The 21,563-nt window shown below is 36.3% G+C and overlaps 2 protein-coding genes across 2 annotated transcripts in view; one reads left to right on the forward strand and one right to left on the reverse strand.

Annotated features, from left to right (window-relative positions):
• Window positions 1-1,448: 1,448 nt before the first annotated feature.
• Window positions 1,449-16,180, reverse strand: LOC122140966 (armadillo-like helical domain-containing protein 4). The gene is made up of 10 exons (XM_042746542.1): window positions 16,041-16,180; window positions 14,506-14,590; window positions 9,056-9,299; window positions 8,906-8,968; window positions 6,768-7,058; window positions 5,615-5,713; window positions 3,692-3,847; window positions 3,575-3,606; window positions 3,088-3,222; window positions 1,449-2,570 (listed from the first exon to the last, which is right to left on the reverse strand). Exons 1-10 carry the CDS (start codon window positions 16,178-16,180, stop codon window positions 2,499-2,501), a joined length of 1,317 nt encoding a protein of 438 aa, XP_042602476.1. The 3' UTR covers window positions 1,449-2,498.
• Window positions 16,181-17,345: 1,165 nt separating this feature from the next.
• Window positions 17,346-21,563, forward strand: part of LOC122141063 (actin-related protein 10-like) — a 9,179-nt gene continuing 4,961 nt past the window's right edge. Inside the window, exons 1-3 of the mRNA XM_042746956.1 lie at window positions 17,346-17,499; window positions 17,756-17,837; window positions 18,851-19,052. Coding sequence (XP_042602890.1) covers window positions 17,772-17,837; window positions 18,851-19,052 — 268 coding nt within the window. The 5' untranslated portion in view covers window positions 17,346-17,499; window positions 17,756-17,771. The remainder of the gene's footprint in view (window positions 17,500-17,755; window positions 17,838-18,850; window positions 19,053-21,563) is intronic.

Genomic DNA, 21,563 nt, shown 5'->3' on the forward strand with positions numbered 1-21,563 from the left:
CCGCCTCCCATCATGTACACCTTCTACAGAGGCACCATCGAGAGCATTCTGACCCGCTGCATCACTGTGTGGTATGGCGCCTGCAACGCGTCCTGCCGGAAGACTCTGCAACGCATAGTGAGAGCAGCTGAGAAGATCATTGGTGTCTCTCTCCCCTCCCTCCAGGACATTTATGGAACCCGTCTCACTCGAAAAGCCCTCTGCATTGCAGGTGATCCCACTCACCCGTCACACAGCTTCTTCAGTCTGCTGCCATCAGGGAGGAGACTGCGGAGTCTCCAGGCCAGGACCAGCAGACCTGAAGGACAGCTTCATTCATCAGGCTGTCAGGAAGCTGAACTCGCTCCCGAACTTGCCCCCCCGTCCCTCTTCTGCCTCAGGCACCACTGAACTATGAACCCCCCCCCCAGAGATCCCATATCTCCAGGTCCTTCCACCCCCACTCCCTCTAACATACGATGTCATGAACCAGTCACTTTGTGCAGCAGTGGTCTGCTCACTACCTCATTCACTCATTCACCATGGAACTGACATCATTCTACCACCTCATCAGTCAGTTTAATAAAATAACTGCTCTTGAGCCCTTTTTCACTTTGTCACTTTAATCAGACTGAATAAGCTATTTTTTTATGCACTAAAAATCTTTTTATCTGCACTGTTTGTTCACTGGTTTGCACTCTATCTGCCATGTGCCTTGCGCTGCTTTTATTTAACCTTATTTTTATTTAATTTTTTTCTATTATGTCTTTTTTTACATTCCCTTATTGTATAGTTTTATCTTATATTTTATATTTGATCTAGATTTTTAGGCTCTACTGTTAGTGTTATCTGTATGCACCGGGGGTCTGAGAGTAACGCAATTTCGATTCTCTGTATGTATGTACTGTACATGTGGAAGAATTGACAATAAAGCAGACTTGACTTGACTTGACTTGACTTGAGTTCACCACTAGAGGACGCTGTCGCTTTAATCATCATTACATGACCACCTTCAGACGAAGATCTCTTTCAGAAGTCTAGGAATACAGCGGATCAAATTCTGTATAACACAGAATTCAATATTCTATTCCATAAAAATATGTATTTTTAATATTAATTGTATTAATAAAGTAAACATATAACAACTTTTCAGACTACCCTAGCTACCTTTTCTTCCAAAAGCACCTAGAAACAAATTTAGCTATTTTTAAAATGTATTTGGCAACTTTTAGCAATTTTTGATAAGTGATTAAAAGTTTAAAATGGCATACATTTACTATCTAAATTACACAAAAGAGGAAACCAAAGATGTCTAGCATTACACACATCATTTGAATTAAGTTAAGCTATTTGCAATCGTTCAATTTATTAATAATAATAATAATAAATAGCCTAACAATTTAGTAATGAATAATTTATGATGCATTTTGTTAGTAGAGTGTACTTGCAAAAAGACGGCACTGCAAAAGGACACGAGTAGATATTTTATTTCTGTGTATTTACAGTGCTGTGATTCTTCATGTGTTCCTGTACATCTGTAAGATACTGAACATCCTCTTACTGTAAAGATATTTCACAACTTTGACAAAACACCACAAGAAGCCTGCAGTGAATTTATGATTCTGATCATCAAACGAAACACAAACACGTCACGTGAAACGAGTTCATATACGTCAGATTGTCATTACAGCATGAAAACAACATCATAACAATCATATTTACAGTCAAAACATCCTATATACTGTATGTACAGCAGTTCCACATTAGATCAAAGAGTTAATAAACTGTTTTAATGCTGATCTCAAAGATCTTTCATCTTATGTTGCATGAGTGCTTTCATTTAGATATTCATTTTAATATGTAACAATTTGATATTTTCTAAATGAAATGATGATGATGTTTTGTTTTAAAGATATTGTTCTAAAGCAGCATTTCTTGCTGAAATCTTAAAGCGTTGTGGGTCTGTGATGAATGAAAGCACTGTTATTACATCACTGTTTAATTCTGGATTCTGACAGATGTTTCATGTGTTAATAATGTTTGATATCAAATGTTTCTGAACTGATGATGACATCTTACAGCAGATACTTCAGCGGAGGAAAGTAATTCTACATTTTATGGACCAAAACGTATATAATATAATGAAATCAACACGTATGTGCTTGTACAAGTGGATTAGTTAACAATGAACTGTTCTGAGTTACTGAAAATTAATATTCACACAAGATGCTTTATTTAAGACAGGTTATTATAGTTAACTAAAACTGAAAGTATGACAAAACTTAATATACATATAAAAAAAACTTAAAATGAAAACAGAAAATATAGAAATAAAAAGTGATTAAAAATATTAATAAAACTTACAATAGCATCTCAGTGATACTAATATAACACTCTTAAATGTTCATTTTCTCAGTTTCTCAAAAGAGTGTGGATGCAGTTGAAGAAAAAAGCATATTGCGATTCTGAAAGAAAAATGCATTCATAAATGTACTGAGTGTGTTTTCTCGTCATGATCCTCAGAACTCGTCTTCTGAACTGTCGGCCAGCAGCATGGTGTTGTCTGGTCCACTGCACACTTCTCTGGGAGGCTGAAAACCATCAACATAGATTAAAAGATAATGCATGAAAGATGAATCTACTGAAGCTTTTAAGTAGCACAGGTATATTTGTAGCAATAGACAACAATACATTGTATGAGTCAAAATTATACATTTCTCTTTTATGACAAAAATCATTAGGATATTAAGTTGATGTTCCATTAAGATATTTAGTAAATCTCCTACCGTAAATATATCAAAACTTAATTTTTGATTAGTAATACGCATTGCTAAGAACTTCATTTGAACAACTTTAAAGATGATTTTCTCAATATTTAGATTTTTTTGCTCCCTCAGATTCCAGATTTTCAAATAGTTGTATCTCAGACAAATATTGTCCTCCTAACAAACCAAACATCAATGGAGAGATTATTTATTCAGCTTTCAGATGATATAACTGATCAATTTATGCACTCATGACTGGTTTTGTGCTCCAGGGTCTCATCTGATAGAAAAGAGTGTTTGACGATCATGATCCTGACGTCACGCTTGGCTCTGAGCGCCGTACCTTCCTCCTCTGGCGTTTGAAACTGTTCCTCCTCCTGCGATGGATCACTCTGATGCTGTACAGAGCGCCGACCAGCAGAAGAGCTCCGGCTATTCCAATCCCGACCGGAGCCAACATCCCCGACACGTAACCAGCCTACAAGAGACCAGCGGAGCGCTTTAATGCATCTCAAAGAGTCTCTTCTGCTCATATTTATTTGATCAAAAATACAGCAAAAATTATGAAATAGTTTTGTAATCTAAAACAGCTGTTTTCTCTATGAATAACTGTTAAACTGTAATTTATTTCTGTGATGTGGAGCTGTATTTTCAGCATCATTACTCCAGTCTTCAGTGTCACATGATCTTCAGAAATCATTCTAATATGATGATTTGCTGCTCAAGAAACATTTCTGATTATTACTATTTTTGTGCAGTCGTGGTGAGCAGAAGAGACTTCTCCAGTGTTGTGAACTAAAAGCATGAATCTGAAAACCAACGAGTCGTACCTTCTCTCTGATGAGCTCGACCCAGCTCCGCACTGCAAACAACAGACAGAGAACAAGCTCTCTTTATTAATGCTGATGACAGACGAGATGATCGTAAGCGTGGCGGCTGGTTCTCACCCAGGCCCTGGTTCCGCTGCACCCAGACGGGAGGAGGAGGGATCAGGCCATACGCCGGACTTCTGTGGGGTGCCACGGTGCTCTCTGTCAGGTCCTCTTCACTGTCCTCCTCCTCAGAGTCCATCTCCTCGTCCTCTTCATCTTCATCAGGCTCCTCTGTTAGACAGAGACGTTCAGACACCGCACACTCTTAAAAATAAAGGTGCTTAAAGGGTTCCACAAAGAACCTTTCAGTCACAGAACCATCTCTTTATAATCTGAAGAACCTGCAAAGAAGCAGAAATGTTCTTCAGATGTTAAAGGGTCTTTATGGAACCATTGAGACAAAAAAAAAGCTTCTTCTATGGCATCATGAAGCACCAAGCACCATCATGAGTGTACAAGTAAAATTAATTAAGATACTGTGTCTTGTTTTCTGTAAAAAAAAAAAAAAAAAAATCAATATTCCTTAAAGCAATAATTTGTTTTTTTTTTTTTTAGTAAACAAAACTGTCACCCCCATTTTTTAAAATAGGCATTAAAGTGCACTATCCAAACTTAAATTGTTGTATTTTATGAACACTTTGGAATATAGATGTAAGGTTGGTCTCTTTTTAAAGAAGAAAATTAGCAGATTTTTGCAAAAGTGGAATTTATTCAAAAAATGAAAGTATCAAAAAGTTATAGAAGTTTAAATGTACTGTAAATAAAATGTGCTATATTGATTTTATTTTATTTTATTTATTATAAATATTTTTCATAACAGGTTTTACTCTAAAATTGGTATAAAATTAAAGCCTTGTGTCTAAATAAGTTATGTTCCAAATTTGAAGTTGATATGAAAAAAATTGAGGTTTCTGTGGGATTTTATTTAGGGCGTCATACCACAAACAGCCACTGGGAGCCATCAAAACTACTTTGAATTTTGTTTAATGAATTTTTTCCCTAGATTTCTCTGTCAATTTTACTTCCATTCTCAAAATAACCACCAAATATGGAATCCTGAGACTCAGACCTTTCCAATGATATGTTTGTTGCCAAGATTATAAAAAGTTTTGATTCTAAAAGACCATAATGCATTTTGTAATATGACACTTGACACTGCATACTAAGGGGGAGGAGACCACCATAAGATTTTAAAGTACCATTTCCATGGTAACGCAATGTCCGATTTCAAAATGGTTTTCACAGGATGAATCTTGGGCTTCTAAGCTTTCAAATGATATATAATTTATGATGATTACTAAAAGATTTTATAGAGAAAAAGGACAACAAAAAAAAGAGTGCCAAGCGTCCCACAGGTGGGACGGTGACAGTTAAGGGGTTAATATCTTAAATCCTTTCACTTGTACAGTAAATGCATCTTGATTCAAGAATGTTTAGATATTTATACTAGAACACAAGACAAAAATACTGAGTTTTTTCTCCTACAGCGAGCCATAAATCCACACTTCAGTAGCACTTATACACACCTTTTCATTTTTATCCCTGTCTGTGTTCTGAAGGTTTTACAGAGGGTTTTGGTCATGTATAATTTGCTTGATTATATGCAACATTTTATTCCCCCAAAACTGTAAAAATGTATTGTTTTCTTCTGTTCTAAACATTTTCTGAATTATTGAGAGACAAAAATGAGATTGCTCTGTAAAAGTAATAAAATATGTCACTCCAATATGTCAATAAATAAATAAATAAAATAAGAATTTTGTGCATTCGATTTTTGTGCTAGAAATCTATGCAAATTAGCGTATATTTCATTAAATAATGCATCATTTGCATATTTAAACCAAACATTTTAGAAAACTTGTAATGCAAAAAAATAAAAAATGTTTGCAATTATCAATGTAATCAATCAACTGGGTAAGTAAGGAGATAACTATTAGTTATTTTTTTTACCCTATTTTAACCTGCAGTGTCTCACATTAAACACTTGCTTTTACAAACCTTTCATTTTGGGATCTTTTGGGATGTCTGTCTTTAAGTGAACGACCTCAGAGTCCACCAGAGCCTGATGGGTAACGGCGCTCTGTGTGATGTCATCACCTGCTGGACCAACCAGAACGCTTGTATAAGTGCACAACTTTTAAATCGTCTACAGAATACAACCGTTCTATATCAGAGCTTAAAGTGTTGTGTGTGTAAAGGCATGATGTATTTGTAGGCCAAAACCCAAACACAAGCATTTTAGCACTTTCAGTTCCATCAGCGTGAAGTCAGTGGGATTCTTTGAATGGTAACAAGTGTCAGTGAATGGGTGCCGTCAGAATGAGTTTAGGGTTAGAGTTTGTTTCTTCATCAGGTTTGTAGAAATGTAGCACTGCATCAGTGTCTCAGCAATGGATGCTCTGCAGTGAATGGGTGCCGTCAGAATGAGAGTCCAAACAGCTGATAAAAACATCACAATAATCCACAAGTAATCCACAGCACTCCAGTCCATCAGTTAACATCTGGAGGAGACAAAAGATGAAACACATCCAGCATTAAGACGTTTTTAACTCAAATACATAGAGTCTATAATCCATAATAACACTTCCTCCAGTGAAAAAGTGTTCTGGTGTGAATCAGGAGAGAAATCTGCACAGATCAAGCAGCGTTTAAACAGCTCTAAACAAATATGTGTCTGGATTTTGATGTGAGAGACAACAGGAGATGCACTTCTTCTCAGTTCATTAAGTGTTATTATGGATTATAGACTCTATGTATTTGAGTTAAAATCATCTTAATGCTGGATGTGTTTCATCTTTTGTCTCCTCCAGATGTTCACTGATGGACTGGAGTTAGCCAGATGCAGTGGCTTGAAGTTAAAACATCTTAATGATGGGTTTGTGTCTTACAAACATGCAGCTTTACTCACTGCAGAGCATCCATTGCTGAGACACTGATGCAGTGCTACATTTCTACAAACCTGATGAAGAAACAAACTCATCCTGATCTCAGATGACCTGAGAGTGAACACATTTTCATTTTTATTGAACTATTCCTATAATTTATGATACTATCGTAAACTTTTGTGGGTCACAGAGCAGCTTTTCTGCAATAATCCAAAACATCAGAACCAGAGTGAAGCTGCATCATCACTGCTGTTATATATTCTCACGTCGTGTCGTCCCATAATGCTCCTCTGCCAGATGGGACTCTGTGATTGGCTCTCTCGCTCCAGACGTCTCCAGCGTTCCTGAGAGACGGACATCAGTATCCATGGACACCATCCAGTCCAGCTCTGCGTCTCCCGCGGTTACAGCCGCTGGCGTCATGGCGACAGACGGTTCAGATGATGCTCTGGCCGGCGTGACGTCCTCGAACGGCTCAAAAATCAGAGGAAGGTCTTCGGAGGACATGGTGGCCTCAGTGCCGACGTCTTGAGACGAGGGCAAGACACTCACTTCCTCTGGAGAAGGAAAATGCACTGATTTACAGTAAATAGAGTCAAAATATCTGAATCACTTCTCAGATTCTCAGAAAACCCCTGCAATCTTACAACAGGTTTCATTTATATTTTAAATTACATTTTATTTCCATATTATTATTTGTGACATTTGTGTAAACGTCTATATAGCTTTAGTTTAGCTTAAGTTTTAGTTATTTTAGTACATCAAGTTAAACTAAACGAAAATGAGAAATATTGTATTTGAAAATAATTGTAACTGAAATAAAATAAGTTTTTTTTTTATAATTTAGTTTTAAATTAAATAATGTTTAAATATTTTATTTTATTTCAGTTGAAGTTTATTACTAGTTAAATATATTTTAGTTATTTTATGTGTGTTTTGTCATTTGTATTAGTTTTTTTAATATGTCTATATAGTTTTTATTCATTTTTTATTTCAGTTTTATTTATTTGTATTTATTTAAAATGGCAACTAACTGAAATAATATATATATATATATATATATATATATATATATATATATATATATATATATATATATATATATATATATATATTTTTTTTTTTTTTATGTTTATTTTATTCACAGTAATACATAAAGTTTTAGTAATTTTGATGTGTTTTTTAATTTAGTTTTTTGGTAAAAGAACTAAATATGCAGTTCAGTCAAAAGTGACTGTTCCTCGTTTTGTTGAGTGAACAGATCATCAGGCATCGCTGCATGTGAAAAGGAGTGATGTGATGTTTTTTGGCCTTTTGTGAGAGAGGTGTGTGTTTCTTGTTGTTTAATTGTTGTAAGATGTTGTGAAGAAACAACATCAGCGCATGAACACACTCGGAGCCGTCAGGACTGTTAGTGAATAAAGCGCCTCTTTTAGCAGTCAGCTCCACTTTCCTCCAGCAGCTCTCAAAATAGAAAGTAATTAGGCTGCCGGCGGCGTCCGCTGGGGCTCGAAGCGGAGCAGCAGCATTCAGTGTGATTCACTGTTATCCACCTGAATTATGACTCTATAGAGCTGCCTTACAGCTCTCTGTATCATGTTTGACTGTTATGTTCCTGTTCATCACTGCGCAGCTGCTTTGAAACTCACAAATGAAAACACATCCTTCTCAGATTCTCAGAAAGCCTTTCAGACGAGATCTCAAACTTAGCTCATTCGGTATTATTGATATACTCTTATAGTTTCTGTTAATGTTTTAAATCAGGGTTATTATAGTTAATGTAAAACTGAAACTATAAACAATAATGCACATTTTTATTGCATGAGATAAAAAAAAAAAAACTTCAACTTTTATTTCAGCTAGGAAAGATTTCTCATTTTTATTTAGGTTATCTTAACTAATACTGAAATAAAAATGTATTAAGACTACATATTTTTAAAAAGATGAAAAACTAATAAAAATGGCAAAAACACAACTTAATTATTAAAATGTTAGCTGAAATTAAAGTGGAAAATGTTCAAATAAAAACTCATTCAAAATATGAATTGTTAATTGTTAAATATATTTAGTTATTTAGAAGTATGTATTGTTAACTATCATACATTTAGGCATTCCTAGAGAAATTAATTTGGACAACCTAAGAAATTCATTTGGACAATTTTAAAGATGATTTTCTCAATATTTTGATTTTTCTGCACCCTCAGATTCCAATGGAATGCTTATTTATGTATAATGCTTACATTCCAATTTCGAAAAACTGACTCTTATGACTGGATTTGTGCTCCAGGGTCACATATCGTACATCATTTCACTTGTACAGTAAATGCATCTTGATTCAAGAATGTTTAGATGTTTATACACAAACATATTAGGTAAGAGTATGATTGGTGCATCAGTGACTCACCTGGCGTCAGACGGTCAGCTTCTGTCCAGGTGTCCGTGCTGAAGCTGGGTGTCCGTGCTGGATCTGGGTAGGGGTAGTTTGGTGAGTAGTGTGTCTCACCTTTCTGTCCTCCTCAGAAGAGCTGATCTGAGGATCTCCAGCAGGAGAGACCTGTTATTCTTGTTCTTGTTTCTCCGTGCGTCGCTCGTGTGGGACGGCTTCTCCGTGTCCGAGGTTCTCCGTGCGTCGCTCGTGTGGGACGGCCCGGCTGACCCTGCACCCGCTGAACATCGTGGATCCGTCGCATGAAGTCCAGAAGACTCGAGCTAAACGTGAGCAGATCCGGTATGTGTCGTGTGGTGTAGAGGAGTCTAGATCTAAACGTGAGCAGATCCGAAACACCAGTGCACACTTCCTGAAGAAGATAAAACCCCAGCTCAAGACACGCTAAAAAAAATGAACTTCTCCTACTACTTCAAAGTTGCTGTGTCTTGTTTTCTAGTAATAAATATCCTAAATATATTGTTCTAAAAAAAAAAATTTAACATAAATATCTAAATATTTTCTAAAAAAAAAATTAAAAAAAAGTCAATATTTTGTTAGTTTTTGCTTAAAACTAGCAAAAATAAATATAGATATTTTTTGAAAAATTGAAGTTATTGCCATATTTTTTGGTTTTTTTTTTATTTGTTAGGGTCTTAAGTCATTTACTTGTACTTGTTTAGCTATTTATAAACAAGACAGAAATACGAAGTAAGACAATCTTTCTTTGCAGTGTAGTTTCTGTGTTAATATTATGATCATGAGGGGCATGCATTGCTTAGACGTCTTTATTAATGTCACTAGATGCTTTAATTAATGTTTATGTATGTTTTTTAGAAAAGAAATTACTGTTTGTTTTCTTGGGAGAAAAAACTTTTTCTGTTGTTTTGGACTGTTTATTTATGTTGGGGTAGCATTCTCAGATAATTCATCACCATGAAAATAATCTGCCATGTCTAAAATGCAGCTTTTATATAAAGAATAGAATACACAAAGGAACAGAAAGAACATTCTCATCAAACACTGGCTCTGTATATTTTATTGCAATGCAGCTTTTATATAAAGAATAGAATACACAAAGGAACAGAAAGAAAATTCTCATCAAACACCAAACAATATTGAGTGATCGAAATGCATATGTTTATGTGCCGATGATGATGATTTTTTTTATGTGACTGGTGGATTTTTTGTTTGTTGTTTATGTTTTTTGTGTGCTGGTTTATTCTTCATAAGGTGTATATATCTCTTTAAGTTGTGAATATTCCGACATAGCGCAACTCACGACAGCAAGCAACACACAGGCACCCAGTTCTGCAGCAGTAACTTGACACACACACACACACACACAGTGTCTAAAAATAGCACAGAGACAACGCGTCCTGCTCTATGCTGCAGTTATTGATTCATCATTACTGCTCTGTTTGCATCCTGATAAAGAAGCATGAGTGCAGGATTTCTGGACTGTCCTCCTCGCCATCACTGTCTGTCAGAATATGCTGCGTAATCTCTGAATGGTCCGCGCGCTCTCGGGTCAGACGGTAGTGACCGCTCAGCTAGGATTTTTGGTGTGTCCTCCTCGCCATCACTGTCTGTCAGAATTCCGCCTATTGTCCGCCTCATGTCCGGCGCACTGGCACTGTTCCTGTCGTGTAGGGGCGTTAGAGCTGTGTCTGCTTTGTGTGTGTAGGTTCGAGGTGCGTTTAAGCGTTTGCTCTGTGTCTGCGTCATGTCGGGCTGAGTTGAGGTGTCCTCTCATCTGCGAGATCAAGATCAGTGTTAGGATTCAGAGTATAAATAGTATGAATAATAATAATAATATAAGTGGTGTTGTTATTGGTTTTTCCTTCTTATATTATTGTTATTATTCATTTTATGATTTGGTAACATTCTGGTTAGCATTTAAACTTGTTGTTGTTGTTGTTTTTGTTGTTTTTATTGTTATTTTTTTTATTTTTTAAAGTTTTTGTTTTTTTTTTTTGATGTTGTTTTTGTTGTTGTTATTATTATTGTTTTTTTTTTTGATTATTGTTTTTTTTTTGTTATTTTGTTAGTTACTTGTTAAATGACAAAACTTTTTCAAATGATTATTTATTATTATTAGTATTTTATTATTATTATTATTATTAATTTTTGAAGTACTTGTTTTAATGATATAATTTTTACTCTATAGACCAAACTTTGTTTTCCAAAGAATTTTAATGTAAATTATAATTATTATTATATTGTAATATATTAGTAATATATTTTTTAAGTCCTTGTTTTATATATCAACCTCTAAAATTTTTTTGGGCTTAAAAACTCAATCTTGGGTTTCAGATTATTATACTGTTATTATTTATTACGTACTATTAGTAGTTTATGTATTTTATTTAATTATTTTAACATTCTAAATTACTATGTTTTAATGGCATATTCCTTTTAAACATTTAATTTTTATCCTCCTAACCAAACTTTGGTTTCAATTAATAATTATTGTAAATTATTATTGTCATCATCGTTGTTATTAATTTGTAATTAATTTTAAGTGCTTGTTTTACTGTGATACAACACTCTTTAAAAAACTTTGTTTGACTAAAAACTAATATTTTTTTTCACAGATTTTAATAACTATTAATATGTGTATTATTATTATTATTGTGTGTTATTTATTTATTATTTTTTTTTTACAATTCCTAAATTACATGTTTAATGACAGTAATGCTATTTTAAAAATATGTGCCCCCGCTCATAACCAAACTTTGTTATCAAATTATTATTCATTATTATTATTGTGTGTGTATTATTATATTTTGGTGTTCATGAAGCTTTAAGCGCCTTGTTAATGATAAAGCTAGCTCTTTGATAAATAAAACATGAAAAAATAAGAAATAAAAGAAATCATGAAAATGTAATGCATTAATCCAATTAGAGACCGTCCTTAATACTCTGATGCTAGAGTTTTCAACACGAGTTATTTGTCATATTTAATGCGTGAACCTCAGTCAGGCGCCTTTGGCTCCTAAAGAGAAGAACTGACCTCAGATCAGCGGAGCCTCCATTACACCTACCGTTCCGCACATCATTTACACAGAAAAACACACACATCAGTATGATCATATAAACGCGTAGAAAATGTTTGTTTGTTCGCAATGTTGGATTAATTGAATCTTATTTACCGGTACCGAAAGGATTGTCAGTCAGGCAAACACTGGGGCAGCCATTGCAGAGGACCCCGCCCCTCCTGATGCTATGCTCGTCAGCGCTGTGTTTACGACACTAATCATAATAATAATAATTCTGTTCTCTGATACATTTATTCATTTCTGTCGATAAAAAATGCCCTGTTTGAAGAGGCTTGGGCAGTGGAGGAGAAGACAGCCGTGGTCATTGATTTAGGAGCGGCGTACACAAAGTAAGTGAGCGTAAGCTGTTAGCTCGAGGCTGAAATAGAAATAAAGTCGTGATATAAAACATGTTTTTAGGTCAAATTACAACTTTATAAGACCTGACTTTTATGCGTCCTGACTCATCAGTTCATCGTTAAAATTAATGAACACTAAAGATATATATTTTATTACGAGTGTTTAAGAGGGCATGATGGCCGTGTAAACACTTTAGCTTGCTAATAATCCGTGACCCCTCTCATCATTACCTCAGCAGATATCTGGGAGACTTTGTTTTTGTAAATACCATAAAATGTGACTGTGTGATAAATCTGTCAGAGTCATACTTCACGCTATAATTTTATGCTGATCTATGCTGAAATATATATATGTATGTTATAAAAAGGTATATAGAAAATATGTATGTAAAAGAAGGCTACACACACACACACATACATATATACATATACACACATATACACATACACACACACACACACACACACACACACACACATACACACCATACACACCTACACACACACACACATATCATACACAGTAGTCAAAATTTGAAATCCAAAAAAGTTCAGGTTAGGTTTGATCCACTTCAAATGTTTTACTAGTATATATAGAATACATATACATATAAATCTTAATGGTTCTAAAAAGGCTTTATGCTGATGTATGCTTTGAGTAATAAAACTGGTTAGGACTAATAAAAAAAAAAAAAAAGTATTATTGTTATATTACAGTATTACATACACCAAAAAATGAAAGACAACAAAAATTCTACAAAAACAAAAAAACCTACTCATTCAATGAATCTCAAATTTTTAATTGTATGTTGGTTTTTTTATTAAATCTCCTAATTATTATATTGTGAATCACAAGTTCTTTCTTTTCCTGTCAGTAGACAGTGAGCTGTGGCAACTCGTGGTTGATGTGTTTTTGTGCTGATGCAGGATGCTCTGGTGTGTTTTGTGTAGAATGTGGTTTTGCTGGAGAGCGGGGCGAGATTCATTCATTCCCAGTGAAATTAAACCACGCTTGAGTGATCATCCGGAGGTCGGTCTAAAGAGAACTCTTATAGGAATTAGCCTCCATTTCTAAAGTCATATTAAACTAACATTTACTGCATCTTTATTTAATACTGTCTGTGGAGCCCAAAACCAGTCCATAACGGTCAGGGTTTTTAAATTAATATGGTACTACATCATCTGAAAGCTGAATAATAAGCTTTCCATTGATGTATTGTTTGTTAAAAAATAATTTTTGATATATTCAGTCAAGGAAATTTAACTACAATATCTTCATGGAACACTTATCTTTAACTTAATATCCTAATGATTTTTATTCATATAAAGAGAAATGTCTAATTGTGGACTCATACAATGTATTGTGGTCCTATTGCTAACAAATTACCTGTGCACTGAGATTGGGAGAACTGGCTTTCTGTGCTGGCAGGACACAGATTGAATATTAGTGAGTGTGGGTACTCTCGATCAGATTCCATCCCAGGCTGTTTCGCCGTCGTCCAGTACACACATCAACACCGAGGAGCTTCTACAGCATACCTGAAGGCGTTCGTCCACCTGCTGTACTTCCGGTACGACGCTGTCCCTCTTCTGTCTGAGAGCGGTTTGTGTTTGTTCACTTGTCTAGCTGAACTTCAGTGATGCCTGTTTACCTCCCTTCAGGCATTTCTGCTGGTGAATCCTGCGTGAACCGGGTGGCGTGGTGATGGTGAGATCCCAGATCCTCTATCCCTCACACTTCATAGAGAAACCTCTCCAGAGTCCGTCTTTAAGCACTACGAGGTGAAGTCCCATGCTGCGTCCTAGTGTCTAAAATAAAGCGTTCCTCTTAATCTTAATGGCTGCCTCTGTTTTTGTTTCAAATCAAAAGATCACGGTCTTTATTATCGATCATTCTTATCCAATTCGGTTCACAGTAAAACCAATAAAAGAATATGAATGGGAAAATAACTGAGAAATGCTACAGGTCTACTAATAGAAGTGAGCCACATTTCTAGCGGTTACCATAAACATTCTCTCGTGTAAAGGATGTAAAGCAGGGTCCGGCTGCGGTATAGGGTAAGTATTTCTGCATAGACGTTTCTTTAAAGCATGTCTTTCTGTTTGCAGGTCCCTTCATGGTCCCTGTTTGCTCGAGGAGTCATCTGATGTCTGTTGTTAAAATGACTCTGGCGCATACAGTCTTGCTCTCGTCATGGACTGGTGGATATACAGAGAGACCACTGAATTGTTTACCAGGGAATCCTTTGAAAGCAATATAAGCCCTAAAAGGACTAGTTCAGTAAAAAATTAAAATGTGTTTCACCGCTTTCAGTTCATCTGAGATCAGAGATGAGTTTGTTTCTTCATATCAGGTTTGTAAGAAAAATGTAGCATTGTATCGATGTGGTCTCAGCAATGGATGTGAATGGGTGCCGTCAGAATTGAGGAGTCCCAAACACTAGATAAAAACACATCACAATAAATCCACAAAGTAATCCACAGCACTCCCAGTCCCATCAGTGAACCATCTGGAAGAAGACCAAGAAGAAACACATCCAGCATTAAGATGTTTTTTAATCCATAATAATATCAGTTTAACAAAAATATGTTCTAAGAACATTGTTGCTGGACGTTTTTTCTGTTTATGTTACGAACACGCTATGCTTACTGAATGTTCAAAATGTCCCACTTTTTTGAAAATGTTTTAAAAATTTTTTTTTTTTCTTTGTTATACAAGGCGGTAAAGGGCAGCATTTACATTTTGTAATCATTTTTTCAAAACAAAAAATCACAGGAACGTTACTTTTGAATGGATTCTCTGAACGGTCTGAAACAAGTGTAAGCATTTAAAAAAACTCTTTAGGATGAGCGGCCAAATTGAAAAGGTTTTAGGGTAAAAAAAGGGGGGGGGTTGCATAAACTATGTGTAAAATAACTTCGATAAACTTTTTCGAATGAGCATTCGGTTAATGTTCTTAAAATAACATTTGTTTTATAGCGTTGAGAGAACATTCTGAAAACATGTTCCCTCCCTTCTTCCTTCTTGTCTGTCCTTGATAATTAATCCCGATACACTTCCATTCTTATATTCCCCCTTGCCTCCGTGAAAAAAAGTGTTCCTGGATGTGAATCAGGATCGAGAAAAATCCTGCAACGAGATCAAGCAGGCGGTTAAAACAGGCTCTAAACAAATATGGTGTCTGGATTTTGATGTGAGGGAGACAACAGCAGAATGCACTTTCCCTGGAAAATATTAATCATAGTGCTCTATGAACCACTCTTAATTTTTAGACATTATAAACATCTTGAATGTATTTGTTTCTTCTCCAGATGTTAACTGTGGACCCGGGAGTGCTGTGGACTTCTTTGTCGATGTTGTTTTTAATTGGCATTTCTCATGCTTGAGCGGGCCACCCATTCACTGCAAGAAGCATCCATTGATGAACACTGATGGCAGTGCTACAAACTAATTTCCTTCTAATTCCTTATTCCTGGTCTAGCAGACTGATTGATTAGGGATGTTATTCTAAAGAAAAAACATGTTTGTCTTCACCTGTTGTGTTTGCCACACAGTATTATCACAATGGATTGAAGTGTTTAGATGGCTTTAACAGTGCATTAGATCTATGAAGGCATTCCGATCCTGTCGCCTGGGAAGCTCTCTACGATGGGAGGAAAAGCCATTCATAAGTAAGTGCTAATGGAGCATCAGATGAAAAGGAGGCGGTGTACCAGATCCGCGATGCTTGTGTTTTCTCTGTAAGGGGAGCTGCACAGTCTGCTGAGTAAGGCAGTGCACGCCTGGAGCCGCCGACTCTGGCCCCGGCCTCAGTCTGCCCACCGTCATCAGTAGAGACCAGCACATCACACATTTTTGGAATTATATTTGATCCATCAGGCTTTGATCATCTGTTGGTCTTTAATGCACGAGGCTATTCCAGAGGGATGTGGTGGAGGGGATATCAAAGTGCGGCTTCCTCTCATCGCATTGGAAATGAACCTTCGGCTAAACATTTTGCTCGCGGCTCCTCTACTTGGGAACCCTTTCAGGTACCACCAGACAGGCTGTTGTCCGTGTGTCTGTATTTGAGTCGCCCGTGTTTTACCCGTTCTAGTGACCCTGCAGAGGGGCATGCTTGAAGATCCAGGAGGCCAAATTTAACCTGGAATGAGGATCTGCTGGGAGTCAGAGGGAGCCAGCTTTGAAAGCGACTATTAAAGCTGTCAGTCGATTCCAGATGGTTAATGCAGCTGGGAATATCAGGAAAGAAAAAGCTGTTTTTTTTTGCATAACTTATATCAATTACAGTCAAAAAAATACGCAATGCCAGCAAGAATGCAGAAGCTGTTATAGAAGGGGGCATAGGAGGCCTTTTTTATGTGAATAAATACTGTTTAGTTGTTTAAGTTTATTTGCCCAATAAGCTGAGCAATAACATTTTTTTGATTTTAACAATTTTGACAAATTCTAATGTGTTTTCTCTCTCAACTCATCTAAATCCACAGGCACAATGCAACGAATTAAATAATATAAAAAAGTGCCCATACTGTTTTAAGCGATTATAGCATTGACTTTTTGTACTGCTGTTCTCCAGTGTTTTTAATGTTTGCACAAATTATAGTGTTTCGCTCGTCTGTTATAGATTTTTTTAAACTTCATCCAAATCAACCAAAGACTGAAGATGATTTTTGTTAAATAACCTTATTATATCTTATTAGATTTATAAATATTTATATATAAATAAAGTACCCCAGAGTACCCTAGAAACTGCATAGCAACAGCCCAGGGTACCCTAGCAAATGCATAGCAACACCTTAGCAACCACCCAGAGTACCCTAGGAACCACTCTGAGAACCTTAGCATCTATCTATCTATCTATTTGTCTGACCTTATGCTTTTAAAACTACTTTAAACTTCAAACTTTTTCATCTTAAACTTTTTTAACTTTTTAAACTTATTAAACTTTTCAAACTTTCTGGTCAGGCTTTTTCAAGCCAACTTAAAGATTGTCTTGATGAACTTTTTTTTATTAATCTAGTATCTAGCTGTTAACTAACTCTGTGAGAATACATGTGGAATGAGTAAATATTGACCGTGGCTCTGATTGGTCCATCAGAGACCGGCTCCTCCCCCAGATGTGGAATATCCATTGGATGGCCGGAAGATTCTGCATATCAAGGGATCCATCAGGTAGAAAAACCTTCAGACCGGACCTGATGATCTGATATTTCCCATCTCTAATACCTCACAGTCACACATCTGTGGATATATATTTCTCATTATGTTCTCCTAGAGTTATTGTTTCTTTCTGACTATCAAGTTTATAGTCATTGAATGTCTTTCCTGAAGTAAATGTGACGTTATTACCCACAGAGCTGAGATGAGACGACACGTTCTCGTTATTGTCTCTGTGCTTCTTAGTGAAACATGCTCCGCTGTTTTCCAGAGACTCTGTGGCCGAGATGTTGTTCGAGCAGGATAATGAGGAGAAATCCATCGCCACGCTGCTGCTGGACACTTTGGTGAAGGTGCAAAATATTCAATTTTATCAAAGGACGAGGAAGTGACTGATACGCATATTAAACCGCTCTTCTTTTCCTCTCTTACGACGTCCTGCGACAGTTTTGTTCCTGAAATGTTCCTTTCATTTGTTTTATTCAACGTGATCATAAATTCTGAAAAAGTACTTTAAGTACCCAATTAAAAAACGAAACAATTAATAGTCACCTAATCATCACGTTTATTTTATAATCAACACTCAAGTAAAAACCGAGTTGATTAAGCATTTAAACAGTGGCTGTGAAGTTTTAATGACAGATTAATTCAAACACAAAATGTATGGATATGTATATAGACATATAAACAGCACATAAGGCGGTTTTTATATCAGCTAATAAATAATTTGTTGTTGAAATATAAACATTTAAATGGTGGCTGTAAAAAAACTTGTCTTTATGAAAAATTCATGCAAACGTGCATTAAATAATGAAGACAAAAGGTTCAGTAACAAATATAATTAATATATAATTTAGTGGATATATAATAAATCGTAATGTTCCTCCTAGAGTTATTTTTTCTTGCTGACTATTCTGCTGCTCCATCAGCGCCCCCTGCTGTCAGAGAGTGGATTTACAGAGACTCACAGACTCATATAATCATTTATTAATCAATTATCATTTTGACTTAACCTTTTTCTCTATATAAAGTCTGAAATGTGAGGTTTACCATTTTATAAAACATTTTCAAAGTTGTTATTACATAAACTGTTTGTCAGTCATGTTGCCAGACATCATTGTTAATGTTATAGTTTTAGTTTTTATGCTACAAAATGTCATTTTATTTATTGTTTGTTGATTTTAAGTGCAAAACTTGCTGAAGTGATTTATGTGTCAGTACTTTTTGAACATTTCCAGCACATTTTAACAATACCGTGATATTTTTGCTCACTATAATTGTGATGAGAAATTTTCATATCGTTACATTTGTAGTCCTCAGTTTTCCCAGCATTCACTTTGTTTGTTCTGTGTTTGTTCCTCGCCAGTGTCCCATCGACACTCGTAAGGTTCTGTCGGAGAACCTGGTGATAATCGGCGGTACGTCCATGCTGCCCGGGTTCCTGCACCGACTCCTGTCTGAGATCCGCTCGCTGGTGGAGAAACCCAAGTACCGCGATGCTCTGGCTACCAAGAGCTTCCGGATCCACAGCCCACCCGCCAAACCCAACTGCACCGCCTGGTTAGGAGGTGAGGCTTTGAGACTCCTGACCTCTGCATGGGACGAGAAGAGATCTGACGCGTTTTATAAAGCAGTTGTGAAAATGAAGATTTGCTGGAAATGTGTTCACCCTCAATCCATCAGAGATCAGGATGAGTTTGTTTCTTCATCAGGTTTGTAGAAATGTAGCACTGATCAGTGTCTCAGCAATGGATGCTCTGCAGTGAATGGTGCCGTCAGAATGAGAGTCCAAACAGTGATAAAAACCCCCATCACAATAATCCACAGACATACAGTCCTCAGTGAACAGCTGAGAAGACAAAAGTGAACCACATTAAGACGTTTTTAACTTCAAACTATGCGTCGGCTAAAGGATGGTTCATATCCCAGTTAAAGGGGCCAAGATAGCATGGATGCATATTTTAAAGTATCTACATAGAGGTATTGGCTGGGTAAGGGCAAAATTCTCCAGAAAACGGCTTTTATATGTCCATTTAAACCCTAAAGATTTGGCCTAGAATTTTGGGAAATGGTCTGCTATTACCAGATGGAAGTAGTGTTGTCAAGAAAACAGCGGGATTTCGGTAACAAGTCGCGTACTAAAAAAATGAAACGTTACGGTACCAGGTGTTGCTAAGTACGGTGTTACCCGTCAACTCGGTTCTTGATGCGCTATCCGAAAGCCTATCCTACAGTGTTGCCACATTCGCGGTTAAACACTGTTGCCGCCGGGTTTTTTTATGTCCAAGGGTTAAAAAAAAAACAACCCCATATACATGATATTTAGACCGGACTGTAAATGTAAACCCGCAAAACACATGTATTTATCCCAGAACGCGATTTTAACGGAGGGACCCCTCGAAACGGAATGTGTGGTTTTTGTTGTGAAAACCTGGCAACCTCTTCATAAAAGAATGGAGGACCTCAAGCGGAGGAAACACATACAAACTACAAAAACCCCGATCAAGTCCAATCAGGAAGTTTCAATTTACATTTGTAATATTTAGACCTCTATTAGGAATATTAGTACATCCTTTAATTTAAAGTCGGATTTAAATAACATCCCCGGCGTTGCCGTATACGTTATGTAGTGAATTGGTTCGCATAAAGGCAACTTACGTAATATAATGAGCCTTAGGAATTTCATTTCTTGTTAACAAAATTAATGCTCATATTACTGTAAAAAAAAAAAAAAAAAAGGAGAAAACATACAGATTTTTAAGTGGCAGCAGACTAGGCTAACCTTGTGCCGCGTTTCCCCAAAAATTCCCGAAAAAAACAATTGTACCAGGAACTATTTTCGCCCCAGACCTGTGCTTTTCTGTGTTTCCACCGCGTTAAAGTATCGGTGAAGATTAGGCAAATAGTCTGGTGACGTAGGTACCACGCACGCTAATTCAGACTGCATCTCGTGTAGTTTGACTTTACGAGTTCGACTCGGGAGGTGATTCTGCGGACCAGGACGACCGCAAGTCTCGTTTCATTTAAACATAATAATAGCGCAGAAATGTACACTTAGTTCAGGGAAATGTGTGTATATACAGCATTACAATGAAAACGAAATATTATATCAGTTGCCTCTTTTTTTTCTTTTAACATATAGGATACATTGACTAAGAGCAAAGATTACCTGTTAGATGTTACCCAAACGAATTAATTGTAGTTTAACCACTAAAGAGGACATCAGAGCCAGCGGCAACATATCGAAGCACTAGCCGAGGTTGAGACTGCTATCGGCGGAGCATGAGCAATGAGCTCCAGCTGATTGCGTGGAGTGATCGTCCTGAAAACGGTGAAAACATTTTAAATTAGACGATGTCTTATAAATAAACAACGGATTTGAGTTTAACAAAAAACATCCATTCTGGCCTGAAATACTTTTAATAGGGACACATTTAATGACATGATAACAGTAATATTTTGAAATCATCAGAATAAATGGTGTTGAAATCACAATGCTGCGTGAACTCAACCAATCAGCATGGCTCGGCGCCCAAGTCCGCCCCAAAAGTTCGGACTTTGAAAAAGTAATACCTCGCGGCAGGGAATTCTCTGAGGGGCATTTTTTTTTTTACCCTGATTCTTTATTTAGATCCTGTTATGCTGTGAAACACACGGAGTACCAGCACAAAGTACCCTTCTATAAATTAAAATTTTCCTCTGAAATTCCGCGGTGGAAACACGGCCTTTTTGGTGAAAACTGGTTTACTTTTTCATACTTTTATCAATTGTGAAAAACGGGTGAACAATTTTAAATAAGTATAAAGAATGGCATGCGTTTTCTACATTTAATTTATGTTTAACGTTATTAATAAAAATAATGTGTTCAATTAGCATGTTTTTGTGTTTGCTTTGGTACTGGAAAATTGGGACAGAGAAACGTGGATACTGAACTTTTGTACCGTAACAACACTATTGGAAGAGATGGATAGGCTGACCCGATATTGGGAAAAAATTACATTGCGAATATTTTATTTTCCTGCGATATATATGCGATATGAAATCTAATCTAATTTTTCTTACAAACAAAAAATGGGGTG

Source organism: Cyprinus carpio, chromosome B20 (genome assembly GCF_018340385.1).
Source record: "Cyprinus carpio isolate SPL01 chromosome B20, ASM1834038v1, whole genome shotgun sequence".
Classification (NCBI taxonomy): Eukaryota; Metazoa; Chordata; class Actinopteri; order Cypriniformes; family Cyprinidae; genus Cyprinus; species Cyprinus carpio.